This window comes from Bactrocera tryoni, chromosome 2 (assembly GCF_016617805.1).
Source record: "Bactrocera tryoni isolate S06 chromosome 2, CSIRO_BtryS06_freeze2, whole genome shotgun sequence".
NCBI classification, from domain to species: Eukaryota; Metazoa; Arthropoda; class Insecta; order Diptera; family Tephritidae; genus Bactrocera; species Bactrocera tryoni.
In genome coordinates, this window is record NC_052500.1 from 55400448 (window position 1) to 55413893 (window position 13446).

At 37.9% G+C, this 13446-nt stretch overlaps 1 protein-coding gene across 4 annotated transcripts in view; it reads right to left on the bottom strand.

The window, feature by feature from the left end:
* The window catches only part of LOC120768260 (limbic system-associated membrane protein), a 68742-nt gene that overhangs the window by 39838 nt on the left and 15458 nt on the right, over positions 1-13446 (bottom strand). For all 4 annotated transcript variants that reach the window (XM_040094857.1, XM_040094855.1, XM_040094856.1 and 1 more), the window contains one exon: positions 12521-12728. In XM_040094857.1, coding sequence (XP_039950791.1) covers positions 12521-12620 — 100 coding nt within the window. In that variant the 5' untranslated portion in view covers positions 12621-12728. The remainder of the gene's footprint in view (positions 1-12520; positions 12729-13446) is intronic.

Consider the following 13446-nt stretch of genomic DNA (forward strand, 5'->3'; position numbering starts at 1 on the left):
TTATATATTTTTAATTATTTTTTTATTATTAAAATCCAATATTTTTTTCAAAATTAGTGATTTATTTAAAGTTTAATGTTTTTGAATAAAAAACCAGTTTTGATGTTTTGTTTAATATTATATATTTATAATTTTTTTTTAAATTTTTCATAGAAATTTTTTATTTTCATACAATTTTTAAAATTGTTTTTTTTTTTTTTATTTAATTAAGGTTTATTATTTAGTTGTTAAATAAATTGAATTTATTTATGTTTTATTAAATTTTATTAATAAGTATTGTTTCATAATTTTTGAGAGAAGTTTTCAAAATGTTAAAAATTTTGATCAAATGGATTTTTTTTAGTTTTTAAATTTTTGATATAATATTACATTTTTATTTAAATTTTATTTTGTTTATTCATAAAAATATATATTTTTTTATATTGAATGAAGTTTTTAGTTTCCATTAAAGATATTGATTTATCAATGGCAGTGTTCAAATTACCACATTTTTTTGTACATTTCCAATTCCAACAGAGTTTTATATCACAATTTTTAACGCCATCATTGTCGTCGTTGTCAGCGTCCACCACATGAAGCCGTCCATAAAATGATCACGCCGTCGGTAAAATCACCATCAGCGATAGCATCATCATCGCCAGCATAATTGTTATTATTGCGTTTGTTTGCGTCGTTAAAGTGCGGTTGGTTTTGAGAAGTGTTGTTTTTATTGTTATTGCGTACGGCACCATGCAGTGATTGTCGACACCATTATTAATTTGTTGTTATTATAATAATTGTTGATGTGTCGGTGTGTTTTCCAGCAGATTGTTTCAATGTCATTAATTGGCAATTAATACAAACGAAGCGAGAAAGTGAAGTTGTTTCGTTGGGTTGAGTTGTGTTTGTGGGTTCACGTCGTTGAATGGCAGGAGTTTTGTAAAGAAAGAAAATTAAATACGTTTTGTTAGTATGTAATAAGTATATTATTATAAATATTTTTGTTGCATTCTATGGATATTAGTTGATGTGAGTTAGTTTAGTGGCAATGTTTAAATCTCACAATGTTTCGAAATAATGGAATTGGTCTTATTTTACTTCTTTGACTATGTGAAATATTAAAATATTTTGAAAAGTGTTGTCTTTGTTTTTGCAAGCTTTTCAATTCTTTCTGTTTTTAAATTGGTAGGCTCAGGTTCCAACTTTAGTGTTTACGAATAAATAGAGGAAAGGCTAACCCATACATATAGCTTTAAATATTTGAGTTTAGAAAGCTTAAGAAAAGAGGTAAAATGCAAAAAGTGCTAATGTCGGGAAATTTTATGGCCAATTGTGGGCTATAACTTTACTCGCAATATAGATCAGCAAGGAGATCCCATCTTGACATCAGCACCGCCTGCTATACATGCTCGATACAACGTGAAGACTACTTAACCCTAGACTGGAAGCGGCTATCAATGAAAGTCGCGGACTCTCCCCAGACAGCACGGTTTTAAACCCGGAAAGTCAACTCCAAGCGCTAGCCGAAGCGTTATTGAAAGTGTAACAGACGCACGGCGTAGATGCAAAAGTTCTTTTAGCGTCTTTAGACGTTCGGAATGGCTTCAAAAGAAAGAACTCTAGATCACAAGGAATATGTCTGTGTGTCTTTGTTGACATAAGTGGAGCATTCAACAATGTCTTCAATGGCGTAATCGTTATCTGGCTCAAACTGGAGCTCGCTATCGTAGCACGGATAAAAGGTCTAATGAGTAGCATGGACAGTATTGGCCAACCTACAGGTCAAACAACTTTTGATAATTGTTCTTAAATACAAAACCCTTAAACTGGAGTTTATACATCAACGTGATTGATCTATTTTGATTACTAAGTTGATAATTTTATTTCATCCTGCTCTACTTTTCTGTCCATTCCCGCGGCGAAGGCAAAAGTATTTGTCAACCTAACCTCTCAGTAAGTTCATAAAACTATATAAATATATTTTTAAACAACTATACCTTTTTGAAATTTTCTTCCTAGCCTACTAGCACATTATTTCAACGAATTTTAAATAAATTTTCGATAGCTGCAAACACATGCTTTATGCATGGCCAGCTTACTGTATGTGGCGCGTGTTGTGCCTTTTTCAATAATTTAAAATAAAACTTCATGAGCGCGTCACATAATCGCCATATACTTATGCATACCATACATATGTATTAATATATTTATAATGTGTTTTCAATTTTTATTACTCAAGGAAATCACACATACACACAGTTACTTATATGTTATATAATATACGATGACTTTTGCCGCCATTAAAATAGCTGCTGAGCGCAATTTTGTACTATAAAAACACATGTCACACACACACATAAACACATGTGTGTGCGTTTTGTAGAAATTTAGCATTCGTTGTTTTTGTTATTTATTTTTTCCATGTCAACGGAAGGCGAACAGACCGTTGCGGCCGGAAGTTGGAGATCATGGCGACAAACAGCAAAAGCAACAACAAATCACGCGGCAGCGCGACAGTCGCAACAACAAGGATAACGGTGATATTGTGGAGTGCATTTGTAGCGAACAATAATAACCGCGGTCACAGCGGAGCGCGACGGAAGTGGTGCCATTAATATAGCGAATTTGCCGCTGGGCTATTGTGCAGGAAGACAAGGGAGGTCAATTGTCGGCTAGTCGCTGGAAAATCAGTAGTCGCTCGGTTGGTCGGCGGAGTGGTGTGAAAGTGGCCGCAATTATGCGGTTAAATAGTGCAACCCGAAATTGCGGCGAGTGGCGTGAATGGCGAAAAAAAAATGTCGAAAGTGCTGGAGGGCTGAGTGTTTGAGTGCGAGTTTGGCGGCGCTGTATTTACAGTAGTTTGTGTGTTCACACACACGCGCAGATATACTTTTTGGTTTGCTATAAGCTGTGCAAACGCGAAGAGATTACCATTGTAATATTTTCATTATGCGCTGCATAGGAGCATATGTGGAGATTTTGTGCTTATACAATAACGGCACTCGCATTAGGGTGAGGCAGTTTTTGACGGGTAATTAAAATTTTTTAATTTTTGTATGATTTTGTTAGATAGCAGAATTAAAAAAACAAATTAAAAATATAATTTTTGTAGAACAGTATTAATAAAAAAGGAATCTTTCATGTGAAAACTTGATTTTGATCGTTTAGTTTGTATGACAGCTTTATGATAGCGCCATGCGAATTCAAAAATTTCTCAAAATACTATAGCAATGCTTTGTATAATAATTTATGCCAAACTTCGTGAAGATATCTTGTTTACAAGAATTTGACTTGATAGTTCTGTATGGCAGCTATATGCTATAGTAGACTGATCTAGACAATTTCTTTGAAGATTGCTTTATTTTGTCAGATAATCATCCAAACCAAATTTCGTCAAGATATCTCGTTAAATGAAAAATTTTTCCATACAAGCATTTAATTTCGACCGTTCAGGTTGTATGGCAGCTATATGCTATAGTAATCCGATCTGAAGAAATTCTTCAAGAATTACATTATTTCTTTAGGTAATGATCCGAGCCAAATTTTGTGAAGATATCCTCCAAATTGAAAAAGTTTTTCATACAAGAGTTTAACTTCTATAGTTCAGTTTATATGGCAGCTATATGATATAGTGATTTGATTTGAAAAATTTCTGCAGGTATTATGGCGTTGTTTTAGAAAATAATCTATACCAAATTTTATGAAGATATCTTTCGAAATAAAAAACGTTTCCATACAACCACTTGATTTTGAGCAGTCAGTTTGTATGGCAGCTATTTGTTATAGGGATCCGATTTCGGCAGTTCCGACAAATGAGCAGCTTCTTGAGTCGAAAAAGATATGTGCAAAAATTCAAATCTACAAGTATATCTCATAAACTGACGGGCTTAGTTAAGTTTCCCTCCTGGTGTTAAAAATTCGGAGGCAAATGCTATGTATGTTCACAATATAAATATTCTGACAAACTTTGTAAACATATACATATGTATATAAGTGTCTTATTATAATTTTACTAAAGATGTTTATTTCGTATATAAAACTTTGGTAACGAATAGCCTTCCTATTACAATATTGTAATTCTTCTACCTCCCTTATGTAGCACACATAAATATATACGAGTACGACACTTGAGTTGCATTCTCTCGCGTTGGCTTGTGGCAGTGTAAATTAAAAGCCGTTGTGTGCAAAATTAATTTATTGCCAGTTGAGGTAAATTAATTTTTTACTTTTCACATTTTTGTGTGATAAATTACAGCTTGGGAATTCATGTTGGTGGTATTTTTCCGAAAAATAATACAGAAAATGGAATATAAACGTACGAAAATGGAGGACATAATGTAGACAAGGAGAAATGAGGGCAGATATGTTGATATGGGAAATTAAAAGTTGAAAGAGTGTTAACTACTTAGAACACAGTAAAAGGGCACATAGTGAAGCAAAATTTGGTAGGTATAGAAGTTATACAGATTTCCTTCCGGTGGTGGAAGGATTTCTTTTTATAGCTCCAGTTCAGTTTTTTATATAGTTTTAAAACCTTGCGAAAATATTGACCTTGGTTTTAATAAATTTTCGGATTTTATTTTTGTCACTCAACGACTCTCAATACTTCCTAAAGACCATCCAAGCTAGTAGGAGGGAGGCTATACTAAATTTACTGGCCTCATAAATGGAATTTGTTCACAACACAACGGGAAAACCACGCCACTTCTAGAAACACAAGAAGATCGAGAAACCAGACATGCAGATGAAATGACAACAACAATGCAAACGCAGCGGTAAAACCACGCCACGCAGGCAATACAGCGGGATACCACGAAGACGGAGAAATCAGACAAGCAGATAAAACAACAACAAGCATGCATACGCAGCGGTAAAACCACGCCACTGCCAGCAACATACGCCGTCCCAGCAACACACGCCATCCTAACGCAATATGTTGCGAATGTTTTAACACGCAGCACAGGCTTGCTGGGGAGTTAGGTGACCGATGATCAGGGAGTCAGCACGGGACGTTTGGCATCAGACTACGCAGTGAGTTTATCCTCTGGCTAGTCTTGGTACCCTGACTTGTGAACGCTGTCTGTTAAGGGCGAGATTGGTAGTGAGTTTATCCTCTGACCAACTCAACCTTTAACATCGCGGTCGCTAACGCAGTCTTCCGTGATCCGGATCTCTACGCGGCAAAAGTGGTTAAAAGGACCTCTCCAGCGTAGCAGAGGAGCGTAAACGTGTATACCAGTATAGCGTTATTGAAGCCTACACGAGCGTCGGCAGAAGTAGCCGAACGTAGTCGTCGTAGCACGCGAGTGTCAACGTGTATACCAAGACGGCGTATTGAAGCCTACACGAGCGCCGGCAGAAGTAGCCGAGCGTAGTCGTCGTAGCACGGGAGCGTCAACGTATATGCCCGGACATCGTCATCGAAGTTTACAGGAGCGCTGGCAGAAATAGCCGGGCGCAGTCGTCGTAACAGAGGAGTGTCAACGTGTACGCCAGGACACCCTTATTTAAGGCTACACCTGCGCCGGCAGAAGTAGCCGAGTGTGATCGTCGTGGTACAGAGCAGCAAGTCGTCTAGCACCCAGGAGCGCAACAGAGCGGGAAACGGTATTGCCCTAACGGGCCACACAGAACCGTTACCCTGACAGCGTCGTCCTCGGGCGACGACAGTACAACGCAGGAGACAATTTTGTAACATAGATTAATATATGTATATTATACATTAGGTATATATTAATATAAGTTGAATGAAATAAAGTACGATTCGCAGAAGAGCCCCAATATTTACAAATTTATTGTAACGAACCCTGGACGGCGAGTATACCTCAGTAATTTATACTTGTAAGAAGCAGGGGCAGAAAAAAGCTTCGTTACAATGGATATAAATAACAGCTTAAGCTAAAAGTACTTCGGAAGGAAGGGCTATCTGTACTTAATCAGCATATAAGTAAAAGTACTGTGATCTTAATATAACGGGGTTTTCAATAGATACGCTACAAAAGCAGACCGATAGGAACAGCAAACGGCGCCATATTTTTCGCCCGCTTTTTTAACATTTCTCTTCAGTAAGTTTCGCCATTTTATCATAAAAATATATACGATCCAACAACGAGTCAAAATTATTAAAATTTACTACCGTAATTCGGGGTCAGTGGCGTCAACTTTAAGAGCGCTATGTCCAATTTATGGTAGTCATAATCGTTCTGACAGATCAACAATTGAGCGTCTAGTAGAAAAATTTGAAACCACAGTGCAAAATGTTCACGTGCCAGTGAGACAAAGAAGTGCCCGTAGTGTCGAGAATAATGCTGCCGCTAACGCATCAATTGATGATAATAACCGAATGTCTTTGGTCCGATAATATGGACTTGGACAATATTCGGTTCTAACAGGACGGTGCCACAAGCCCCACAGCGAATGTCACAATCGATTTATTGAAAACCAAGTTTGGTGAATGTGTTATCGCACGGAATGGCTCAAACAATTGGCCGCCTCCGTCGTGCGATTTGACGTCGTTAGACTATTTTCTATGAGGCTACGTCAAGTCTATGATCTATGCCAGAAAGCCAACGACGACTAATGATCTTCGTACGTATATGGAATGTAAAATTGTAGCAGTATTGGCATATTTATGTTTAAAAGCCGTCGAAAATTGGATTCAGAGTCTGGACTTCTACAAGCATGCCCATGGCGGCCATGCAAAAGAAATCGTGTTCCATACATAATGGCGTCGAATGTACTTTTCCAGGATTAGGGAATTTTATTAATATTCTAAACCGTTTTTATTCTATTAAAAAATACTTTTGTAGCGCTCTTATTGAAAAACGAACCGTTGGAATATCTAACGAATGGTGCTACAAAATTTAGACGTGGAAACCACTTCAAAATAGGTCAAAACTCAAGGTGGCAAAAGTAAGTAATTCTAAAAAGTCAAAGGGAATACTGCTTGGCAGTTTTGAGACGTCTACGTAAAGCAATTCGTAAACTAACGACGGTTCCTTATGACTAGATTTATGTCAGAAAATCCATGAACTTTTTAAGACGACAATGAGTTGTCATCTTTAAACATTAATGTGTTTGACTTTTTGGCTTAAAATGCAGCGAAAGACTTGGTTCAGCGACCATATATGCCAAATTGGGATCATTGTGGCCTTTTTAGGGCTTTATAGCTTCCAACCAACCGAAGTTAACTTTTTTACTTGTATTCTTCCTGTATACTCATCACGTCACACAACTCCATCACAAAAAGAGCTCTCGCATATGTGCACTCATCTGTTTACTCAATGCAAACTCTTTTGAAAATTCGATTGCTCCCCACAAATTAGTAATAATCACTATGGTGTGCGAGTCAATTTAGCGCACACGTTTACTCCAGCAATGTATTGCCTTAATTAAATTTCCAATTTCCATGAAGAAGCGAAAGCCTGCGCTCCAACACACGCATACACATGCATATGCAACCAAAAGCGAACCATAAATGTCGGTATGTACATATATGCTAATGCGCGAGTATGTGTTGACCACAAATAAGCACTTTAATGCCGCGCAAAGCCTGGCTACAGCTGTTTGTGAGAGCCCACACATCCCCACATATGAATATGTATATGTTCATGTGTGTTGCTGTGTCTGTATGTGTGCGCGCGTGTTTGCCGCTGCTTTCACTTACTAAGAGGCACAAACCACTGCATTTACGGCAACATGCTTCGGCATATTTGCAAGCCAAATTCGTTGCAGGTATATTAGATTGTGCATATAGACAGGCTGCGGCCGTGTTGTTGCAACAGCAGGTGCCCGTTTTACGCGAAATGGTGAGAGACTGCCAGCGTTTAACGTATTAAGCGGGAATATTTAATGCAAAATCAACAAGGCCGCTGTGGTGCGGCGGCACACGATGCACATATTGGAGCGCCAAACAACCGCATAAACACACACACAGATATATGTATATATCTCCATACGCTCATCCACATCTCCATATCCATGCTACCACTGTGTATTACACACGCTCCGCTAGATAAAAACAACAACTACAACAATAGGTAGCACAATCGCATGGCCAGCAGAGGCATTTAGTCCACACTGACCACCAATACTAATAGTCAACAATGCTGGGGGAGCGACATTGTCGTTAAGCACAGCAAATGAGTGCCAATAACAACAACAACAACATTGTGTAAGTATGTCTGACTGTATGTGAAGTTCGCTATTAGCAAATGTTTGTTTGTAAGCCAGTTTGGGAGATTTGGGAACAAAAGCATTTGGCCGGCTAAGTCGCCATGCACCGCTAGTTTGCCAGCGCTGTTGGTTGGATGGACAAGTCAACTGAGCTTACATAACTTGTCGGTCATAAGAGTGGGTCATAGTGGGTGGGTTGTTGCTTTGCTTATACATATATACATATCTCTGCGCCATTGTTACGCACTCAAAGCGGTCTGTGTATTTTAGCTTTGCCCACATGTTTGGCTGCCGCCTTCTGCATGCCTTTCTGCCTTTCGTTTTACCCGCATACACGGCAGAGTTGCTTGCAATTGACCTTGGAAATGGTCAAAGCAAACCGTGCTGGTATGTAATCGTATATTGGTAGTAGAATATAATTTAATAAGCGTACGTGTTCTCCTCTGCCCATTGTACATATTACAATGCAATTATAGCATAAGTTTTGATTACTAATTGTATTTGCCATAAATTGATGAAAGCTGTACCAACATATGAATTGTAGAAATTCTAAACTTCTTTTAGTATATATATTACCAGATTGGGCTACTGAACACATATTTGGCTGTCAAAGGTGGGATGCTCTTTATATTTTTGGTTATGAGGTACCGTCTTTGAAATTGCGATCTTGTTTGCAATGACTGAAATTTTTTTTGTAGAACATATTAACGATTTTCGAATTATTGTTTTGAGAGAAATTTATATATAAGTATATTTAAAATGTGCTATCCTGATTTCATCTTTTTCATCATCACTTCGACTAGTTGTGTCCTCCAAAATCTTTAGGCGCACCACGTGCGTCTCATTGACACTAAGTATTCAGCTAGGATACTTATCATTGACCAATGAACCTTTTACGTTCCACTCTGGGTCAGAGGATTTCGCAACTCCACAAGCGCTGGTTGCTGATTAAAGTGTACTGAGCTCCCGTGAAGTCGCGTATAGATTCAAAGTTCGATTACACAAAGACAGTATCTTGATGATAGGAAGGTCAAGCACTCATAGCACAGAAGACTCCTCTTCCAATATTCCAGCTTGTAAAAAAATTCATTGCATCTTTTCTCCAGCGACTGCGTCCCAACCACATTGGTTTCTTTAAGTGTGCGAAGAAGATGCCGCTTAATATGTCCAGTTTCCGGTAGTAGAAACTGACGTGATAGACCAGAAAAAACAATTTTTGAGATAAAAAATAAAACTACGCTATCAATTACTTTAAAATTTTAAGGATACACTACCGTGGGCAAAAAATAGTAAGACTTTTTGCATTAAATTACGCGCGAAAACCCATTTGCACAGAGAACTTCCATTAAATCTTGTGTGTGGAATCAAATTTCTGGTGCCGTAACATTTAAAATGTTAGAAAAGTCCTTCGGTGATAACTGTTTGTCGCGAGCAAGTATTATTCAGAAAGAGTCTAGAACGTGTTACGGCGAATAACGTCCAGGATGGCCATCAACATCACCTGGTGATCAATACAAAGGTCTTACTGGCTTTATTGGAATTTCGAATGAATTAGCGAAAACCATTTTGAAAGATCATTTGGGCCCCTAACAGAAGTTAAAGCACGATTTGTTTTAAAATAATTAAACTTTTTTGGAAAACATCGTCGCGTCTGTGAAACAATGATTTCTGACTAGCAGGATGTCATGAAACGTATTATTTGTATTATTACTGGCAATAACTTTTGGATATATACTCTCGACCTGGAATCAGAAGATCCGCCAGCCGAATGTTGTGGCAAAGATGAGCTGAAAAAGCGATCGGAAAGCAAGTCAAAAAGCAAGAATATGTTGACAGTTTTCTTTAATTATCGAGGTTTTGGTGCACTTCGTATTCCTTTCAAGTCATTTGTGCGTAAACTTTCGTACGAAGAGGCCGGAATTAAGGCTCTTGGTTTTTGCACCACCGTCACCTACTGTATTGATTCTTTGTGAGTTTTCCGCCAAATTATCAACTAATCGTATCACAACCATCATATTCGCCTGTAAGGTTTGTTCTTTGATATTATATATGTATGATTTTACGTTACTAAGAAAACTTTATTTTTTAATAATAAACTTGCCTCTCATACCTGCTAAATTCCATACCGGTCATATGAGTACTGAGGACAATAGATTGGTAGAATGAGGCTAAAGAGGCTGGTACGGACGTAAACAAAAAAAAATTTAAATTTTATGTTTGGATAACCGTAAAATAAAAACAAACAATGCATGATCTCTTAAAACCAATAACGACGGTGGTAAAATTCCTTCATGAATTGACAACAAAACATTGAACAAATAGATTAACTATATGATGTGGAAGTTCTTATTGGTACATACCAATGACATAAAAATTGCAAAGTGGGCAAATTCACAGAAAAATCGAAAGACCGGAAGACATTAGAGCAGGTATTGCGGGACCACATACCAAACTATCCATATCAATGTAGTCATTGTTATAAGTCAGTGTGTAGAATAAATCTCCAACACAATTATCGCAACTAGCGTACCGCTATACTTAACGATAGTCAGGCGGCACTAAAAGCGATCTCTGCTTCAAATCACTTTTAGTGCAGGAACCGCCTTTCAGTTTGCAATTACGTCCAAAATGATGGGGCCGGAATCATGCATTACGGTGGAGAGGAGATAGTGGGGACAGAATGGCACTGGCAGCAGGCGGCAGGAACGCACCACGCCAAGCTACTACTAGGAGGCTACAACCTTGCAAGATTTAGAAATATGATTAAGCTTCCCTAAGACCAATCTCGCCTCCTTGTCAGGCTTTATTCAAGGCACTGAAGGCTCATGAAACACTTTTCTAACATGGGCATAGGCTTTTGAGCAAACAAACAGGGCACTGAAGGCTCATGAAACACTTGTCTAACATGGGCATAGTCTCTTGAGCAAACTGCCGACTTTGCGACATGGAAACTCCAGAACACCTGATTCTAGGTTGCCCAGAAATTCATAGAAGCAGGCTCAAGACCCTAGGTTTCATCTACATGGACAGGGATCACATCACCTCGGTCGTGCCAAACAAGCTTCTGGAATTGTTCAGAGTTCTGGATCTTTGTGACCATATGTGATATACTTAGGAGAGGGCACAATAGACCACAGCCTCAAATATTTTATATTTATCTTACATATTTGATGCAGCTGACTCCATCTTATTTCTAGGTAGCTTTTATTATATATCTCATATACAATTGGAGCCATAAAAGCTTCAAACAGAAGATTTGAAATTTTAAAAGCTTACCTAGAACTTCTACGACCTTTAGTGTAGACGTTTATTGATTCATATTTCAATATTTTTCACCCGCGTGGGGAGAAGTCTTAGAATTACTGCATATGAAAATAATATTTAAATCTATTCAATTGGAATATTGATTTTTAAACTGAAAATTCAAAATTGTAATTATTGCATTACATGCATCATGCGCTAGTTTCCACGTATATGCATCTGGTGATTTTTGGTTTCTGTGCTAAAAATGATTTTACTCAAAAATACCGGTATGAAATAATGCGCTTGTTCTATTTCCCCTCTGCTATGCTTTACGCTAGGCTAGCGCAAATTGTCGTAACTACCTTTCCAGCTGCAATAAATTCACTTTAACCATGCCACAAGTTTGTAACCTATACCCTGCTCGCTAACTGCATTGTTCGGCTTGCCAGCCCAACCACCTGCTCTGTGTATAATTTCCCTCCACAAATTCGGTCTCCACTTTGCAATATAATTCTTTTAACAATCGGTAATTTGTGGTTTTTGCGGTCGCATTTTCAGTTGTTTTCACTTGCTGTTTTATTTATAGCACCGCTTTCGCGCACACAGTTGCCAACACAAATGTGAACACAGCCATTAAATGTTATTGTGTTGGTAGCAAGTTGACCGCTACAGCCTTTTAATTGCATATATTAGGGGTTTTTCGCATGGTTGGCTGGCTACCCGCCTGACTGAGTGGCAACGGTAGTTGGCTGATTTTCTGCTTGGATTTGCACCTGGCCAGTTTCTATTATTATTTGCCGTGTTGTGCTTTTCATACTTTTATTTCGTGTTTTCGTTTCACCGGTGTTTATAGCTTTTTCACTTTCCGGTTACTTTTTCCGTCTATAATTGTTGATTGTTTTGTCATTGGCTAGCGACTTGCAAATGAGTTTTGCTTTGTTCAAATATTCGCGTTTCAATTTCTTTTCGTGAAAGTGACCCGTGTAAGTTGTTGTGCAATAATTCCCTAAGTTAAGTTGAAACAGTTCACTAAATTAAGTTGAAATAGTTCACTAAGTTAGGTTGAAAGAATTCAATAAGTTTTCTCTTTAATAATTTACTGTGAGTATTGACCAACACTTACCTACCACATCCAGATAGCCCATTTGACTTTTCATTGGGTCCGTATTTATTTGACACATATACCAGCCTTTATCATTCTCTTTGATATCTTTGATTTTCATAGTCCACGTTTTGTGTTCGGAATTCGTTATGCCGATGCGTTGATTTTTTGTAATCACATGATTTTGTATGGTCAAAATTGTTTGTGTATCTACACGCAGCCACGCGACCTGAAAGACATGAGGGGAAATTTTTTCAAATGAAGGTGTAAAGATGGAAGATATGCTATTCTTATAGATAGATATAGATATTTAAAACTTATAACATATTCATCTGAAAAGATATACAAGGTCTTTCGCAAAAGAAACAGGTGAGTAGGGTGAGTGATTAATGGTTAATATGGAGTTTTTGTCAAAAAATCAGTGACAAGCGTCGACCGATGACACGACGCGTTATCGTGCAACAGGCGCCAGGACCCTGCCTCACGGTATTGTGGTCGAGCACGACGAATGCGTGACAAAAGACGCTTCATAACACCAAGGCAAAACACAGCATTAATTGTTTGGCCAGGTGGGACGAACTCTCGGTGTACAATACCCTCGGAATCGTAAAAACAAATCAGCATTGTCTTTATTTTTGACTTCTGAAGACGACTGACTTCTGATCGTCACAGAGGTCCTCACGACCTTCTTGGAATCGCTTACCACTCATGCATATTACTACGGGATAGGCACTGATCACCATAAACTTTTTTCATCATTTGAAATGTTTCAGTAAACGTTTTCCCAAGTTTAAAACAAAATTTAATATTTGCTGTTTGCATTTTACGACCGACGACCAAAAGCTGCTGTCACTTTTTGATCGATTACATTGATTGTAGGTATCCAATTGTCTTAAAATTTTTACGAAATGTCAACAAGAGATCAAACTTTTTATTTCATATACCCA